At 38.6% G+C, this 20,139-nt stretch overlaps 1 protein-coding gene across 2 annotated transcripts in view; it reads right to left on the reverse strand.

The window, feature by feature from the left end:
* Positions 1-20,139, reverse strand: part of GRB14 (growth factor receptor bound protein 14) — a 71,880-nt gene that overhangs the window by 6,266 nt on the left and 45,475 nt on the right. For both annotated transcript variants that reach the window (XM_081314480.1, XM_081314479.1), the window contains 8 exons: positions 17,336-17,457; positions 15,374-15,448; positions 12,109-12,246; positions 10,079-10,189; positions 9,768-9,863; positions 1,748-1,825; positions 767-883; positions 195-264 (listed from right to left, as the gene is read on the reverse strand). In XM_081314480.1, the coding sequence (XP_081170606.1) occupies positions 195-264; positions 767-883; positions 1,748-1,825; positions 9,768-9,863; positions 10,079-10,189; positions 12,109-12,246; positions 15,374-15,448; positions 17,336-17,457 (807 nt within the window). The remainder of the gene's footprint in view (positions 1-194; positions 265-766; positions 884-1,747; positions 1,826-9,767; positions 9,864-10,078; positions 10,190-12,108; positions 12,247-15,373; positions 15,449-17,335; positions 17,458-20,139) is intronic.

A 20,139-nucleotide genomic window follows, 5' to 3' on the forward strand; every position in this document is an offset into this window, starting at 1 on the left:
ACATATACAAAAAGAGGCAAAATTTTCATGCTGGTTGTCCCTTGATAATCCCAAAGTAATCTCCATCACAATAAAACTGAGATAAATGTGCTTTATGATTTCAGTTTGTGTGAGTATATGTATGCATGCATGTATATGATGAATGAATTCGTGACATCACATGATATTCTACAAGATCTGTCAGTGGTGCATACCTGCAGTGGAGGGGACACTTTGCAAAGTGCTGGGGCTGCTATGTATACCAAGACGTAAGCTCCCTTTTTTCTACATAAAAAGAAAGGAAAAGCACTAAATTTTTAAACAAGAAACCACAACATTAAGAATGCCTTTAAACCAGACATGTCAAACACAAGGCCCAGGGGCCAGATCCGGCCCGTGAAGTGGTTTCATGCGGCCCGCGAAGCCGTCCTGGAAACAGTGAGGGAACGGCCCCCACTGCCTTGGCCCTGGCCCAGAGACCCTCCTCCTGCCAGAGACCCTCAGATCTGTCCCACTCCTGCCCAGGCCCCCATAGGCACCCTTGATGCGAACGATGTAGAGCTGGCCACGCCCACCCAGTAGGCCATACACACTCTAGCCATGCCCACCCAGTAGGCCACACCCACCCGGCCCCCTGAGGGCAACCGCAATGCTGATGCGGCCCTCAATGAAATTTTTTTATTTTTTTTATTTTTAATTCCATTTATATCCCGCCCTTCTCCGAAGACTCAGGGCGGCTTACAAGCTTAGCAGTTTGACACCCCTGCTTTAAACAAAGTTTTCATACCCGCCATGCTAAACCTTCTTCGACAGCAACTGATAAGGCTTCTGTGGGGTTTTCGATAATTCTGGATTTATTCCCTGTGAAGTCCATAGCGACAAGAGAATTCTCTGAAACACTTCTCTAAAGGATAAAAAAAATGTGTTAAATGCATCTACCAAAACTATTTTACAGTATACCCTTGATTATTCTCAGACAAAATCAACATGGAATCTATTGATTAGCAAACAGAAAAAGTAAAAAAAGAAGGGCTTCTTTTCTGCAGAAGGTGGTTTACATGCAGATTCTTTGTAAGATTATGCCTGAAAGATATGGCATTATCAAGATCAGCAAGTGATGTTTCATTTTTAAGAATTACACTCCTAACAATTCTGGCAAGGTGGTTAAAAATAGATTGAATTCATTATTTAAGTTGAATTGTTATTGTTGTTTTTTTAGATTTATATTCCACCTTTTAAATATACCATTTACAACAGAGGTAGATATCTTTTGCCCCATTGGATGGAACAGACTTTGACTCCTATAGGCCCCAGCCAATGGCCCAACCTATCTCAAAGAAACTTTCACTCATATCCTGCTCTAACATAAAAACAATCCAAAGGCTCTAAACTGAAAAGGAAAATGGAGGGGAGGAAAGAAGAAACAACTGCAGAAATTACTGTATATAAAGAGTACCAAACTAGTAACCAGAAGGCTACGCTTGGCCTAAGAGATTCTACTGCATATTAATTCATAAATTCACTCTTTGTTTATTCATTCCATTTGTATATAATCAAATCAATAAAAGCATACGGCCAATAAGTCACTGTGGAAAAATCATCCTGTTTTGACAACCAAAACAGAAAATCCTGCAACAATAAACAAGCCAAACAATTTCCACCTCTTCCTTTTTCTCCAAAATCAGTTGCCTGAGGAGGCCACATAATGCAACAATCAGGAGGTTATATTTATATTTCAGTTTAAGTAATTGTTATTAAATATACTTACCGTGGGTGTGCTAAGAAAACTGCCCCCACTTCTACCTTGATAGGGCTGTGCGTAATTCTGGTACAACTGCATTCCATACTATAAACAAGGGACAAAGAAATATTACAATTTTATGTATATAATTCAACCATCTGAGAATATTCTACATAGCATGCAATAGCAATAGCAATAGCACTTATATACTGCTTTGTAATGCTCTACAGCCCTCTCTAAGTGGTTTACAGGGTCAGCCTATGGCCCCAACAATCTGGCTCCTTATTTTACCGACCTCGGAAGGATGGAAGGCTGAGTCAACCTTGAGCCAGTGAGAATCAAACTGCTGGCAATGACCAGAGTCGGTCTGCAATACTGCATTCTAACCACTGGGCCACCACAGCTCCTGCAGCCAAGTTATTTGAAGGACCACCTCTCCCTGATTATGTAGACCAGGCATGTCATGCCAAAACCATGCCCACCCCATTGCCGGCAATGGGGAAAAAGTCGCGATACATTGCACGACGTCACGTGACATGCCTGATGTAGACCCATCTCACTCAAAAAGAGAGGCATGCTCTGAGTCTCATTTAATAGAGACTGCCATCTGGAAGAGCCCAGAAAGAGATCCTTTTCTGTCAGTTTGGAACATCATCCATCCCAGCGATTAGATTGGACCCAACCCGTTGGCTTTTTGTAAGGCCTTACATCATTGAGTCGGAAACTTGGGTGTGTGGCAGAGCCTGTGCAATGATTATATTGATTGTGTGGGTTGTTCTTTTTTTTAAAAAAAATATTTGCTGCTGATTAGGTGGGCATTTTTAAATGTTATATATTTCATGCTGTTTTTAATTGTTATTAGTTGCCCAGAGACATGAATTTGAGATGGGCTGCTACATAAATTGAGATAGACACAGCAGACAGACAGGGGTGAATTCTATCACTAGGCTGTATGATTGAAGATGACTGATTACAGACCAACATCTCTAAAAGACTCAAGAGTTGGAGGATGTTGACTTAGAAAATTGTTCCTATCACAATTATTCCATCTCTTTTAAACGTGGGCTGAGTGATGTTCTGCTACATTCTAAAAACAATATGAATGCCCGTGTTATAGATTTTTTTTTCAGGCATTCTCAAAGTGATAAAATAACAAGTTTCCTTTTTTTTAATAACTGAACAGATCTCTATCTCAAGAACTAAGATAAGCAGGAGGAGAAAAAGGAGACTGTCTGCCTAGATTTGTTCTTATTCTTTGACAAGTAGATTATAGGGAAAGAAACAGGGCCACCTGGTGACCCAGAAAACTTCAGTGTACCTGAAAGAACATCCCTAAGGAAACCTACAGCTTGCCAATAATAATAGTAACACAAAAATCCTGTAATACACTGGAACAGTTTTTCATCGATTCCAACACTAACAACAAAAGGGGAACAAGCTTTTGTGTTTATAAAATAGTAACAAGATGGAATTAGGCTCCTTTTTTGCTTCCAGATCCCACCCAGAAAAACCCAACTCTATTTGCAGTTTTATACATCTCTTTTAAACTTATCCTGAATTGGATTTGGATAAATGTTTAAGTGGTGATTAAAGAGCGACATAACAAAAGCAATTACTTAAAATCCCTTTTTATGCACAATATAGTTTTGTGCTATTAGGTGACTGGCTTGAGAAAAATATTAACAAAAGGCGTTTTTTTTTTGTTTTTTTTAATCCCATTTATATCCCGCCCTTCTCCGAAGACTCAGGACGGCTTACAATTTAAAGCACAAATAAATGTGCTTAGCAATAGCCTTCATTCTATGTATATGCCTGCTTATTAGGGCTTTCGCCCCCCCTCAAGCGGCATTATTACAAAGTCAGCTTATTGCCCCCAACAATCTGGGTCCTCATTTTACCTACCTCGGAAGGATGGAAGGCTGAGTCAACCTTGAGCCTGGTGGGACTCGAATCTGCACTAATTGCAGGCAGCTGTTGTTACTTAAGGAGGCATTAGCCCACTGCTCCACCAAGGCTCTTGAAAACAATCGGACCTATTTGGTACAATGTGCTCTTGGGAAGCTAGCTGAAGAGGTATTTGTTAAGGCCCCAGGAAATGTGTTCAGATCATTCTGCTCAGGACAGAATAATTATTACAGAAAATAATTATTTTGGATTAGCAAAACTATATGTTATTAGGAGGAAGATTGTCTTAGAACCACTTCTCTTTTAAAAGAAAGAAAATCTTTCTAGAAGATTATTCTGTGAGGTATGCCAAATCACATTAAACTGTTTGACTGCATTAAGTTATTATATCCCAATTAAAATGCTACATCCCGGCTTCCGGTTTGCCGACAGCCATAAATGGATGCCTGGAGGACGGCTCACGTCTTCCACGTCCAGATTCGCATCGCTGGGGGGTCCTAAAAGGACCGAAGAGTCGCCCTGGAGGGTTGTCCAGACAGAAGGAGCATTTGCAGAAACACGGGGGGGCAGCAACCCCCTTGTTAGTGCCTGCATTCCCTTTGTAACGGCGGACGAAAGACTGACCATAGGAATATGGCCAGCTCCTAAGCTGCAGACAGCCGAAGTCAAATCTACCATCAGGCAACATTAAAGCAGCGTGGAAGAGACGAAGGTAAGATTCTTCTCTTGTACCTTAATCATCTTCTTTTCACCTAATTCAGCTGCTAAGTACTTTCCCCCCTGTGGAGAGGGAGGGGGAATTTAACCCTCCCTTCAGGGAAGGCGGCAAACAAACTCAGGGGTGTTTTTTGGAAACAAAAGAACGTTTAAGAAAGAAATAACAAAAGAAAAGAACTTTAAAGTACTTGGGGGACACTCAGTGGCTAAATTTGAAATTGCAATTTTGACTTTCTCTTAAAAAAAAACCAAGAAAATATTTAAGAAAACAAGATAAAGAGTAACCTTGAACATCAGATGTGAAAGTTCACAATGGAAGAGTTTCAAAAACAAATTCATGCTCTGTGAGAAATATTTTACCAAACTTATCAGCTCCTTTCTACAGCTGGCGATGAAATAAGAGCTTGTGGAAAAGAATTAGAAAGCATCTCGATGAAACAAACTCAAACTCAAACTGTGACTACAACTGATATTTTGCTGGGACGGAGCTCAACAGAAGAAATTGAACAATTGAATACATTGGCAGAAGAGTTAAACAGTCAACAAATACAGGTTTTTGGGGATGGTGATGGAGAAAATATGGAGGGAAGTTTGTTTGGACCGGGACGGTTGTATCAAGAGATGAAGGTGATAAGATGTGGTGCTGTTGGCGGATTCTTTGGTTCTTTGGGGGTGGAGACTGGGGGTCCACTTCAATATCATATAGTAATACAAGAATGCTTTGATGACCCTGAAGCAAAGAAGTGCAAAATGATATGGCAAAGGAAGAAAGCAAGAATAAGATTGAAGAAATATGAACATTTTTAAAAGGCCTGAAATAAATAATATTAAAATAGGCAGGATGGTACTGGGATTATGAGAATGTTTTGATGAGTAGATAAAAATATTAACTAATAAAAAAACAAAAAAAACAAAATACAAATGTATGAATATCAACATTGAAATATTGAGTTTTTCTAAATGATATGGGTTAAGATGTATATATGCTAAGAATGATAGAATGTAACTAATATATTTGGATGCAGAGACATGAAGGATGTATTGAATGTTAAAATGGAACAAATTTTGGTTAATTTTTAATATGTGGAAACTATAAATTAGAAACAAGAATATTTTATTGTCCTCCTCTTCTCTTCTTTTTTTCTTTCTTTTTTTCTTTTTCTCTTTTTTTCTCCTCCTTGTGATTTGTAACTTAATGACTACTATTTTAAATATTGTATAATTGATATAGATATGGAAATGAGATAAATGAGAACTGGACTACATTACTAGGTATTGAAGAAAATTGTATAAAAAGAGGTTATTTAGTAATATGAAATTGAGAAATCTTAAACGTTTTAATTTTAATATCAATGTAAAATTAAAGCTAGAAAAATAGATAAGGTGTTTGATGTCTTAAAGATGGAGTGTTAAAATATGAAATATACTAAAAGATTGATGGATATATATATCCATAAAATAAAATAAAATAAACTATTAAATGATTAAAATACTACATCTATGGTTGAAGGTACAAAGGGACTTAAATAATTGGAAAAAATTACAATTATCATTACTGGGAAGAATTGCAGTTGTTAAAATGAATGTTCTACCAAAGTTTCTTGGTAGAAGGGTATTAACGAATTTATCTGGGCGGGGAAAAAACCAAGAGTTAAATTCAAGATTTTACAAGATGCCAGGGAAAGAGGGGGACTCAAGGCGCCGAACTTGAAATTGTACTATGATGCAGTTGCCTTGACCTGGGTTAGTGATTGGCTTAATCTAACTAACAAGAGAATACTTCATCTTGAGGGATGGGATTTGGTATATGGATGGCATGCATACTTGCTTTATGATAAGAAGGTAGACAGGGCTTTTAAATCTCATATTCTTAGAAGTGCTTTATTGCGTGTCTGGAAAAAGTAGTATTATAAGTTAAATTATAAAATACCGATTTGGGGAATTCCTGGACACGCGATAGAGGGCGTATCTATGGGAGTGAGTATGGATATGGTTTCTTATAAGGAACTACTTAGATTGCAAGGGAATGATTGGCAACTTAAACCAGTAGAGGAGTTAAGACAAGAAAACATAAGTTACTCTTGGTTTCAATATACCCAATTGAAAGCTAGGTGGAAGTCAGATCAAAAGGTTGGCATCACAACTACAGATCAAAATTTAGTAAAGCAAATTAGAGATTCAAATTGTGCACATATAAAGAGGATATATAATGCTTTAATTGAATTGGATTCGGAAACGGAACTGGTTAAAGACTGCATGATAAAGTGAGCACAAAATATTCAGGAACCAATTTCATTGGACACCTGGGAGATAATTTGGGTCAGAAATGTTAAATTTACCCAGGGTCAAAATTTAAGAGAAAATTTTTATAAAATGTTTTATAGATGGCATCTGGATCCCAAGAAGCTGTCCAACATGTATCCTAATCTACAGTCTAAATGTTGGAGGTGTGGTAGTTTAGAAGCTACTTATTTTCACATGTGGTGGACTTGTAGAAATATAAAAGCTTTTTGGATTAAAATTTGGTGGAACATTCAAAAGATTTTTAAGAGAAAGATAAAGTTTTCCCCGCAATTGTTTTTATTGGGCATTGTTGTAGATTGTGATGTTAAAGAAACTAACTTGATGTTGAACATGATAACGGCAGCACGGTTACTGGTGGGACAATATTGGAAGAAGGATAGTTTGCCCACTGTAGAAGAATGGGTGTTTAAAGTTTCGAATCTTGCAGAAATGTCTAAGATTTCTGCTTATCTAAAGGATCATTCACAGGAAAGATATATTTCAGTTTGGAGGAGATGGATAAATTATATTCAAAACAAATATGGGACTAAAAAGTATCATTTAGCTTATGAGTAGATTTTAGTGGGATATTGTTATTGGTACGTTGTTTGTAGTTATGTTAAAAGAGAGTTAAAGCGCATTATGAATTTGGTTAATTGTATATTATGCATAATTTTTATTTAGAATATGATTATTGTAACTATAATCCTGTATTTAGCTCTGGGAAGTGGGGGGGGAAGTGGGGGGGTTTGGGGTGGGAGGGATTTGGGGATATATTGTAAAATTTTGTTTTTGTAAAACTCTTTAATAAAAAAAATACTACATCCCATTTACAGTGGTTTATGGCTTAGTGGGATGAGTGAACCCAAACAACGATGATTTAATCAACAAGTTCTACTTAAGCAAACCATGAGTTACTCTAATGTATAAAAAAGGTTTTTACCTAGGCCAGTACACCGGCTACAAGAATGATCAATAAATGGATTATTCACAGGATAAACCTTTGCTCTTTCACTTTATTTTCTGAAGCTATCTACAACTCCCAAAATGTTGTCCCAGGACATGGGTGTCAAACTGCCGGCCCATGGGCCGGTTGCGTCATGTGGAGGCCACGCCCACCCCAGTTCCGGCAATGCAAAAAAAGTGGTGACACGGCAACTTTGACACCCATGTCTTAAAAGAACCCTTCAAATTATGCAATTTGTGGGTTTTGCAATCAGATTTACATTCTTCTATAAATTGAGGAGCAATATATGATCCAAACCAATGGCCTAATACAATATACAAACCAACCCTTTATGGCAACCCAGTCGCTATAATTTGTTCAACAAATCATTCAGTCCAACAAACTAAATACAACTTCCCTCCTGAAATATTATTGTAAATATATAATGGGCCAAAGTCTGTGTCCAATTTTACTTTTTCTAAATGGAAAAAAAACCTTTTTCTAAAGGAAATGTTTTCCTTAACCCAACAGAAACTGCAATACAGTTTATCAATGTTTTAAAAATGAATGAATAAAGAGCACATAGACATATATTAGCAAAGAAATCATACAGGTCTAAGGCAGAAATGTGTAGACTGGATTAACATATTGCCTTAAACTATGGTTTATACAAGTTTAGTGATTAGGCCACAACTGTCTTCAGACAATAAGTCAAGTACCACAATATGGCTTAGTGTATTGTGTGAATCAACATTGGTATAATAACTACCAAATGACTGATGTTTTTGTGGTAAGATTTTTGAGTTAGTTCAATTGTAAGCAATGAACCTTACCTCATTCCAATGAAAATATATGTTTTATAGACTATTTAACTTCACTGGCATCTGCTGAAATTTTATTATTTGCTAATCTATGCTGTATATTTTAGATTAAAAAAAATCCATCTAAGCTGCCTGAAGCAATGTAGTCCTCTTAATTGAATTTCAAAATTCACTTTTATTGGAATGGAATGGTCCCAGATGGAAAGTTTCCTATCACTACCAGTTAAAAGATGTAATGCAACTCTGCTGCCTCTTGTTGGTAAAATACAGGATTGCTATAAATGGAGCATCATCCTTAAGGAATAAATACTCTTGAACTGCCGTAGTTGTGTGTTAAATTTAAATTTACCGACAAAGAATTAAAGGGAGACTAGTATAGTTATTTCTAACTACTTAGCTCTCATCAGCTAGTCATACCCTTCTGAGATTCGAACCTGGGCCACTTGCATGTTAGGCTGATGTATTAAACTCTAGGCCACGGGCTTTCCTTGCTTTGTCAGCTATACTGGTGGTGGGGATATTGTTTTCCGGTGAGACCAAACTATCAGGGCAACCTGGTCTACCCCAAATATGGGATGGGAAAACCTTCACGACTGCCTGTGAAGGCTCCTAGATTGGGGTTGAAAAACGGAAGCAGTACGCTCCGTCCCATATTTGGGCTAGACCAGGTTGCCCTGAAAGACTGGTCTCAATGGAAAACACTTAATCTGGAACTAGCTCTTTGGAATAAGAGTAACAAGCACTTCTCTGATAATCTGAGACTGGTGACGGAGCTTTTGCATGTAAATTACTTGGGCAACCTTTGATGGCCTTTTCATTTTCAGTCTATTCTTTGACCAAATATGCAAGGCATGTCTGAAGTGATCCAATTCTCCCACCGCTTCCTTCCACTTCTTCGAAAGGAACGTCCCTTCCAAACATTGCTGCATTGTCCATGCAGTCTGGCCATCCTCCTAAGATTGAGTGGGTTGCTCTATGCCGTGCTTTTTTTCAATTCCAGTTCTCCCTCACAGGACGCCCTCCCTGGAAAGCAGGCCCGGCACCCAATTTAGTGACTGCTCTAAGCTAAGAGCTTCCTCTTTTCCATCGGTTTTAGTGAGCTCTGACTTCATGTTTCTACAAGGAGTTTGTGCATTTTTGTCTTGCATCCTAGCGGTGCTACTTTCTAATTCTAATTGGTTTTTATGTTTTAAGTAAACATTGTTTACTCAAATTAATTGTGCAGATGAGAAATATACACATGCAACACTGAGCTTTAGAAGGCTAAAAATACCACTTTTACCCAGAGGCTAAAGAGAAGAATGAAAGGTATTGTGAACAGTAACTATAGAAACAATTGATGAAGACAATGCACAGAAGAAGGGAAGACATTTACCTTCAGCAACCGAATTGCTGTCATCCAACAGGTCCTACTTTGCTCACTGTCTGCATAAAGGTATTTCAGGTCTCTGGTTCCTCCTGCTTTATAAGGCTAGAAGGCCACAGCATATTGTTTAGCATTAATGCATATCTTGAAGACTATACCTGTTGAAATAAAAGCCACTAATTCTCCTATTTCACAAACAAAATCTCTTCTTTTCTTAGTGTTTTTCCCTGCATCAAAAAAGTGCCTTAGCATTTGGGGGGCGGGGGGAGCACTAATTCGCTGAAAGGGGTTTAGCTCTTATTAAAATGCTAAATTCTTACCTTGAAGCAGAACCCAAAAGTGACTGGCACTCCAGATATCTTTTTGCCTCTCAAAGACATATATATGTCGCTACTGCTAAATTCACTGAAAAGCTGAAGGTGTCGTGGTTCCTAAAATGAAAAACATAAAAATATTACATCCACTTTTAAATTTGTCTGTGTGTGTGTGTGTGTGTGTGTGTGTGTGTGTGTGTGTGTGTGTTTGAGAGAGGGAGAGACAGAGAAAAGGCCTATAGTGGAACACAATGAATTTTCAAAGAATTATGGAAAGTTTTTCCAAGTTGCGTACAGCATCTTATGACCATTCAAGATCTTTTAGATTAGGGGAAACCTCCATCAACACTACTAAAATAGCCTTATACACTGAAGAGGAATAATAAATGTTTTTTAAAGGAAAAGAACTTGAATCACTGTACATGATAACCATGTTTAGAGACTTTGCTAAACCAGAATGTGACTTATTTGGCTTTGCTGTTTTTGTTACGCAAGAAGAAGTAGAAACCCAGCCAGTGTAGTTCGTTCAACAGATTACACCAAAAGCGAACTACGGTCCAGTATGAAGTGTTGACCCTCATGTGATTTTTCAACTATTAGTTTGGAGAAAACTGTTGGAAACTACCAAGAAAACCATCATTGCCAGAAATACAGGAGGAACTATATGTCATTGTTTATTGTAATGCACAGACACAGCAAGTTTTACCAAAGGCAAGGCCTTGACAAATATAAACCATCTACAAGGGCATCCAGTCCTGCAGGGAGGGTTAAAAAAAACAACAGCTTTGACAGATCAGTCCAAGTAACGAAAGCCTGGTTCCTTTGTATGTGCAACAATGTTGTTTTCTGTACAAAGGGGTGGGGCTTCGGTCATGAAGTCATGGCGGACATCGCTAATTTTGGGCCTATACCAGGGGTAGGCAACCTTGGCTCTTTTAGGACTCGTGGACTTCAACTCCCAGAATTCCTAGGCCAGCCATGCTGAGAGGAAAGGGAGAGGTTTCCAAGCTGAGCCATGCTGGCTCAGGAATTCTGGGAGTTGAAGTCCATGAGTCCTAAAAGAGCCAAGGTTGCCTAGCCCTGGCCTATACCCTGAGGATAGCTCAGTGGGTATTTTTTCCCAGGTCATGATATCTTCCCTTGGTTTCAATCCTAAGAGAAGGAAAGCTAACTGCTACAGCTCCTGAACCAGAGGATTCCCAACAATTTCCAAGACAATTAGGGGAAGAAGAGACCTCAGTCCTCTTCCAGAGTGTGGCTGGAAGAACTAAAGCGACAGTCCTCCAATAAAAAGGTTTCCGAGAACAATTTCATTTGTTGTTGTGGGGAAAAGAGGAGGAGGAGGAAGGAGTATTAGCTAGGTTCGCTGCCTTGAGTTATTAAAAAAAAATAATAAAGGTGGGATAAAATAAATAAATATATTAAAAATGTACAGGACATCACCACTTCTTCCATAGACAGAGTCCATCAGCATAGCTGTTGTGATGCCCTTCCAGAGCCTATAGAACTGTTGTCTTAATCACAATGTAACTTTTTTTTTAAAAAAAAAGGAATTTTATATTTCAAGAGCAACATCATTAACCCTTTAAAGTGGAAATTTAGCTATAGACGTTTTCATAAATAAATTTCATTTATTCTAATTTCAAATCCTAATTCATTCCAAGTCTATATCATAAGGACTGGATTTTTCACTTTTTCACCTCTCTTTCTCCACAACAGACGTTCCCAACATGGGGTGCCCACCGAGCCCCCAGGGGGTGCGAGATGAAATTTCAGAGGGTGCCACAAAGAGTGGCTTCTGTCGCTTAGGCACAAGTCACAATTACTTTTACAGAGAGGGTGAATATTAATCAAACATTTCCTAGGGATGTGGTGCATGGAAAATGTTAGGAACTACTGCTCAACAAGAACAAAACTGAGGGGATTTTTTTTTCTAAATCTCTACAGATTTAAAACGATATAAAAAACCTCTACTACATAAAAATAAGGCGCATACCAATTTTCAACACTTCTTCCTTTCCATTTGCCAAACTTACCTTTGATGTTCCCTTAGTGGAAAAATACAGACCAGATCTTCGCAACAAAAAGTACATTTTTTTCCAGGTTTTCTTCCCTTGCTCTTTAAAATGCAAATAACCATGAATTTCAGGATATGCAGTGGAACTTAAAAACATCTGAGAGAGAGAGAGAGAGAGAGAGAGAGAGAGACAGAGAGACAGAGAGAGAGAGACAGAGAGACAGAGAGAATAGCAAGAGAAGGAGAGAAAACCCACTCATTAAATTCCATTGGAACGTTCTCTTGCAATTCTTTGTACACAATGAGGAATTCTAGCATTGCCATTTGTTAGGACATTGTACAATGAGCTTCTGCGTATTATATATATTGTTGAAAGATCTACAACTTTCTTAAAATGCTAAGTGCTGTAAATGCTAAGTGTGTTCAAGATAACTCCCATGATAAGTTCACCTTATTCTACAACCGTTGTTGCTCTGGGTTCCTGTTTGCGTATTTCAGAAGAGCAATTAGTAAGACCCAGATCCAGCTACTTTTCCTGTTGCAGAGAAAGTCCCCCTATCTCCATGAACGTGCTTATAATTAGCAGATTTTTCACAGCTGGGACTGGAGTTCTGCTCAGTTGTCTCATCCAATATTATTCACAATTCAACCAACCAGCTATAATTTCTACAATATTTTTTTTGCAGATGGCAGGCTATTATTACATATATAACATTATCTGATAGCACAGTTAGGTGAGAAGGCCATTCTTTTTCTCCAGGCTCACTTTTTCTCTGCTACAAAAATGCACACACACACACACAAATACTCACAGTGACTTCATTAAAAGGAAGAGATGCTTATAAACCTAACTGACACCTTAAGAATAAATAAATCTTAAGCCAGATGGCATCCACCTGAGGGATTCCAAGAACTACATGAAATTGCTGACTTGCTAATAAAAATACACAATCTGTATAAAACTGCCATCTATTCCCAAGGACTGGAAAATTATCAGTAAGATTCCAATTTCTCAAAGAGAAACTGAAGGGACATACAGGCAATTATAGGACAATTAGCTGACAATTAATGTGTTCCAGATCAATAATAATCAAACATGGAAAAATGAGAACAAACATGGTTTCATATGGATAGGTCTAAGCTAAATCTCTAAACTGTCTTATGGTATCAATGAGCACGTAGACAGAGATAACTGGACAGATCTGGAAGATCTGGAATACTCAATTAACTTTTGCCAAAGGCTCCTGAGCAGTTTCAGCAAAAGAAGTAAGTATGGTGATCTTAAGGAAAGGCGATTGCCTAGAGAACAGAAATCACTTTTGGACTCGAGTAATAATATTCAATATTCAGTTCCATATTCAGAACTGAATCATCAGGAAATGCTGGTAGAATCTGTATTTTTAGTCTGTTTTTAAAAAGTCATCTGGAATGAAGAGGGAGCAACAAAGTGACCAAATTTACTAAATGGATCAACCTGTTCAGGATAGTACCACCAAAAAAAGATGGCAGAGGATTCCAATAGCTTTTCTTCAATGTAGGATTGAACTGGACTCAAAATAGGAAATGAAATATGATGTGAGCAAGTACAAAGGGATGTATAGGAGCACACAAAAAGCAAAGGTTTAAAAGTAAATTACAGGTGGTCCTCAGCTTACAACCATTTGTTTAGTGACTATTCAAAGTTACAAGGCACTCAAAAAAGTGACTTATGAGCATTTTTCACACTTAGCGGCCATTACAGCATCCCCATGGTGACATAATCAAAATTCAGATGCTTGGCAATTGACTCATATTTATGACGGTTGCAGTGTCCCTGGGGTCATGTGATCAGCTTTTGCAGCCTTCTGACAAGCAAAGCCAAGCAAGCCAGATTCACGTAACAACTGTGCTATTAACAACTGCAGTGATTCACCTAACAACTGTGGCAAGAAAGGTTGCAAAATGAGGCAAAACTCACTTAAGAAATGTCTCGCTTAGCAACAGAAAAATTTGGGCTCAATTGTGGTCGTACGTCAAGGACTACCTATACTGGAATCAGAACTTCTAATAAGAGGTTCTGGAACATGGTGAACAGTTCATTGAAAAAACAATGTGAAGCTGCTTAAGAAGAGGAATGAATTACATGCTAAAAAAAATAGGAAGGAAACTGAAACAGCCCTTACTTAAATATATGGTGAGTTTGCCACTGTAAGTATTGTGCAGTTTGAATAATTACAGTCCAAAAAAAGGGATCTTTTAGAGCAGCCCTTCTCAGCTTTTTTTTTTACCTCAGAGGAACACATCAGGTACTTTTGCAAAGTCTCAAGGAACCCTTGCAGATATATTTTTTTATATCTATAGGTCATGGTTAATAAGTTGTACACATATAACATAATAAAATACAAAACAAAATGGCATGATAAATAGCTAAATGAGAAAATCATTAAGAATAGGAGCATTTCACCCTACAATTTGCTTCTAACCTATACAATCCATATTTTACATTTACAAAGGGCCGAGTCATGGTACGTGAAAATTCTCAGCACTGAGACTGCTAGCATTGCACAGCATGTGAAGTAAAAAAAACAACACCAATTTTTCCCCCCCTTAATAATGATCTCTCACAGAACCTCTTGCAACCTCTTCAGGAACCCTAGAGCTCCACAAAACTCCAGTTGAGAAAGGCTACTTTAGAGCTTGAAAAATTATGAACTATAAAAACTGAAAATACAAATGAAGTACAAATGTCAGTACACATACATAACCCATATACAAAAAGAAAGCACCCATCTATGAAAGTATAAAGTTTAGCGTTCCACATATTGCAAGAATAATACTAAATCGTGCAAATCCTGTTGTTGTTTTTTAAAAGCGGTAATGCTTAAGAGTCTTCATACAACTTTAAGTTACTTTGAGGAAGACACCAATGGTTATGTCTTTTTAAAAACAAAGCAAGCTTTGACTTAAATATGAAGAATCCAAAAGAATTTAGAACCCTAGGATGAGTAAAGTACGAGCAAATCCAACTTCTTAGCCCCATAGTAGTCCTCACTGAGGTCAGCTTCTCTCCATCCTTATTTACTTGCCGCCGCCACCCCTCCCACTGTTTTAATGAGACATATGGATGCTTTAGAGCACCATAAAAGTCAGCCACAAGGGATGCAATCTCAACTAAGGTTGCTTGAGAGGGAAAAATTAAAATCGGATTCCCAGTGCTTACTTTACACAGAGAGCGGAATCCACTTAGTGGTGCTTAATAGAATGTGTGGTTTGATCCACAGAGAAACTTCATTTCAGTACCTTACCTGCAGTATCTGTGTATGGTTCATTGTGCCGTTGCTCTCGTTTGAAAGGGATACCAAATGGTCTGGGAAAAATATCTGCAAAAATAAAAAGTTAACAAAAGGCACTAAAAGTTTCATAAGCTTGAGCTATATTGTGGGCTTCAACCACGATTATCATAATCTAGACAGCAAAAATCCAGGCAACCACTACACGGCAATAGAGCAATACAGAAAACTCTTGACTACTCTAGTGACAAATTGGAATTTAGCAACTTTGCATTAGATTTATTTGTGAATGTGGATGGAAAGAATGCCTGACTCCCAGCAAATCAGAGTAAAGTACTTGATATTATAATAAGCCTTGGTGGAGCAGTGGGCTAATGCCTCCTTAAGTAACACCAGCTGCCTGCAATTAGTGCAGGTTCGCATCCCACCAGGCTCAAGGTTGACTCAGCCTTCCATCCTTCCGAGGTAGGTAAAATGAGGACCCAGATTGTTGGGGGCAATTAAGCTGACTTTGTAATAATGCCGCTTGGGTGTGTGTGAAAGCCCTAATAAGCAGGCATATACATAGAATGAAGGCTACTGCTAAGCTTGTAAGCCGCCCTGAGTCTTCGGAGAAGGGCGGGATATAAATGGAATTAAAATAAATAAAAAATAAATAAATAATAAAATCAAGCAATGGGAACTAGTTTTAAGGGAAAGAGGTGGCTTTCTTCACAAGAAATACTTCAGCAGCCTTTGTGTCTGAAATCAATGTTCAACAGAAGAACACTTCCCTGGTAAGCAGAAGGTCTGTTTTGATGTTACTTACTAAAAGAAGTAACATGGTAGTAGATAGGGGAAAGACATTTCTACTGCCAGTCAGTATTCCATGGCCAGGGAATTTTTCTATGGACTTAAGTACAGGTACGTAGTCCTAGCATAACAACCACAATTGAAGCCAGCAATCTGTCACTAAAAACATGTGGTCATTAAGCAAAACATGTGACTGCACTGGGATTTCTCTGTAGTTGTTAAATGAATCACCCATGGTCATTAAGTGAGACATCATGTGAATGCAACATGCAATTTCACTGTTGACTTCTCCACTGGCTCTGCTTGTCAGAAGTCAACTGTGAAGTGTGCAAATGGCAACTGAATGACCACATGACACTGGGACGATCATTAATGCAAGGACTCATTGCAAAGTTATTTTTACAAGGCTGTCATAACTTCAAGTGATTACTAAAGAGGGCGGTTATTAAGTGAGGACTAAGTGTAATACTTCCGAGTCTTCTCCAGATGTGTTCCAGCACAATTGGAAAATAACACGTTGTGGAAGACTCTTATAATGTACACAGCTTGTAATAATTGAAAGGAACTCAGAAAGAAAGCCATTTGTCACTTTTGTCTGTATATAAAACAATATACAGTCAATTGCCTCTCAGCAAGAGATTTTTGACTGCCACCATAACCTTCAAGCTCTGTTCATACATAGCAAGTAGCTGAAGAATTTGGAGCAAGCAAGGTTTTGCAAGCCTATTTGCAAAATTCTGGTTTGTTTTTTTTTCCAGAAGATGGACATAAGAACAAAGAAAATGACCTCCTACAATGCCAGATCTTCCACTGGGTGGGGTGGGGGGGCATGAGGAACCTATGTCACTTTAGGTCAGCGGTGGGGAACGATGGCCCTTGTCTGACTTGTGGACTTCAACTCCCAGAATTCCTCAGCCAGCCTCTGCTTTAGGTAGTCTGGCTAGTGCTGAATGATTCCTCACTCCACTCTACAACTTTACCTTGCTGGATTCTAATAAAAAAGAAAAAATATATATATGGGGCTGAGCTGTTAGTCCTTTGAATCAAAGGGATAACGGTATATGCTCCAAAGATTTTTGTCACTTCGTACAGCTGGTGAGTTCCTGTAACTATGAAGAATTATGCTGAGTATTCAATCTGAGGCATTTATCTATATTCTAAACATATCATACAATAAGAACTTACCTCAGGGTTTTTAAAGAACTCGTATTTGGCGTAGTTTTTCCGGAAATAAAATTTATTGCCATCTTCAATTCCCCACTTTGAATGGACTTCAACAATCACTTCATGGTCTTCTACTATTCTTTCTGTGAAGGAAAAGAGAAATGCAAATCCCAGTTCTTTCTCCAAAGGGAGTGGGAGGAAGTGGCTTACCTGAATCCTTTCAGCTGGGGTTCAAGCCCAGTTGTGCTAGTGCAGGGGTCTTCCAACTTGGCCCTTTTATGGCTTGTGGACTTCAATTCCCAGAATTCCTCAGCCAGCCATGCTAGTGAGACAGCATTGATTGCACTTGTGAATGCCTTCAGGATGTATCCATCCTAGCCCAGGTGGATCCTTTGGCAGCTTTTGATACCACTGATTATGACATCCTTCTGAACTGGTTTATGGGGTTAGGAGCACTGTTTTCCAGTGATTCTCCTCTTTTGACTGTAGGCCAATTCCAGTCAGTAACTGGGGGAAGGGGGAAGAGATCAATCTTTAAGTTCCTCCTACATCGAGCACTCAAGCCTCAGGTGCCTCATCTGTCCTATTTAACATCTACCTGAAGTTCCTGGGTGATCCTTGTAGATCTCTCTCCTTGGCCAGACAGATGATGCCATTCAGAACTGGAGGCTGTAAGGTCTATGGCAGGGCTGTCAAACTCGCAACGTCACGTGACGTGTCGCGATGTATCATGACTTTTTTTCCATTGCTGGCAATGAAGTGGGCATGGTTTTGCCATGACGCATCCGGCCTGTGGGCCGGCAGTTTGATACCCCTGGTCTATGGGGAGGAATTGATCATGACTATCTCTTCAGCTTCTTTGCAGAGGCGGCACTTGCTGTCTGTTGCTGTCTTCTGAATTCTGACTTTGTATGCCTTTGTTCTTAAAGCTTGGTCTTATACAGCCAGAATTAGCCCCTTTGTCTCTTTCTTCATCTTTCCTGCTCTTAGCTGTTGCCAGGTCTTGTTATTATTTGTTTTGCCTGCTATTTTTTTAAAAAAATTTACGGGCCATGTAATGCTTTGTCTTCCCATGTCTCTTTTTTTGCTTTTCATCTGGTCTTTCTAGTAGACCAGTTTGGTCTCTTTGCTTTAGTGCATCTTCTTTATTATCCTTCAGATAGTTTTCCAATGCCCTTTTTTCTTCTCCAACTGTCTGATCTATTATTATTATTATTATTATTATTATTATTATTATTATTATTATTATTGATAATAATAATGATAATGATAATAATTCTTTTAGAGAGAATTAATATTAATAGCAACACTATTTTAGAGAAAAATACTGTATCCTTACTTTCCCATACCCAGCAGTTAGAAGATCATGCTGCTGATGTTCAGTTATCCGGCAACTGAAAGGTTATGATTACTGAGAACTCCAGAGCTTCAATAAAAGACACTGGCTGTGGACAGTGGGCTGTCCAATCCTGCCCTATGGTTAGATCAGCTAAGCCAAAAAATGATTCTAGCCCTGTCAAAGTTCTCAACTGCTTTTTGGATTTATTTGTTTATTGAAATTATTAATCTGCTGACCCCTTTAATGATTCTGATTGAATCATCATAAAAATCATCATAAATAAACATAAAACACCGATATTAAAATTCACAAATAAAACACAGCATGTGTCCCCAAAAAGTAGAAGTGGTTTCATCCCTGGAGTTGGCTGTTTCTCAATTAGTTGCACTCTCCAGCCCAAAAGGCTATTGAAAAGGGGCATGGTCTTCTTTATTTCCCAAAAAGGCAAGAGGAAAAAGGCCATTCTCATTTGGTGGGTCAGGTTGTTCCAAAATGGGGGGGGGGGCTTTTCACTGAGAAGATATTTTTCCTGACTCCCCCCACAGAGAAACGATCCTTAGCCAGCCTCTGCAATAATATTCAGCTACCACTATACTCTTTTGGCTGATCAATGAAGCCAAGCTTCCTTAAGTTCTAAAAATAACATATTCCAGATCTTGGAATAAGACAAGGGTTCAAGAAATATAATACACGTATAGATTGTCCTTCTAATTAACCTCCATAAATTCATAAAGTCTGACCTGGACAAAAGATGGCAATTTTCTTCAAAAGTTACCTTTAATTTCCATGCCAGCAGAGAAACTGAAAGAAACCTAAAGGGGGGGGGGCAAATCATATAACTAAAATTCAAAAACAGCAGCGGTACATTCAGGGCAAGCGTGTCTGAGATTCCTTGTATCTAAGAATGTCTGGCTTAGTTCAGTGTAACACTTGTTTTGCAGCTGTCTTTCACAGTACCCTTTTCAAACTGGGAAACTGTCCTATCTGTAAACAAATCACTAGTCTACAAGGACAGATTATTTATCTAGGATCTGTAATCTGTGCTCTTCAGGCAGAAATTAGATGTCCAGTTCAGCCCTTTTACTCTATTGAGCCTCTGCGCTATCAGCCCCCTCTACCACAAAGATCCTGCAGGAGAAGGGCAGTGTGGACAACCGTGGGATCTGGCAGGGTGAGAGCTGTGAACCATAAACCCAAAGCTTTCGCTGTGTCCCTGCATAACAGATACAGTGCCCTTGCTGACCTTAATAGGGACATTAAGGAAACAGGTGAAGTAGCTGTGATGATAACTCAAATAAGCAGGGGATCGTGATCCGAGATGAAGAACTTGTTTTCGACAGGGAGAAGTGCGAATCAGGTATTACACATCAGTCACGCAAGAAGAAAAAGGCATCCAAAAAGAGAAGCCACCTTCTGGTTGGTGATTCAGTTATAAGGGATGTAAATTTAGGAAAGGATACAGAGGTTTCAAAAGAGGTCAGGTGTC

This window comes from Vipera berus (assembly GCF_964194415.1).
Source record: "Vipera berus genome assembly, chromosome: 1".
NCBI lineage: Eukaryota > Metazoa > Chordata > Lepidosauria > Squamata > Viperidae > Vipera > Vipera berus.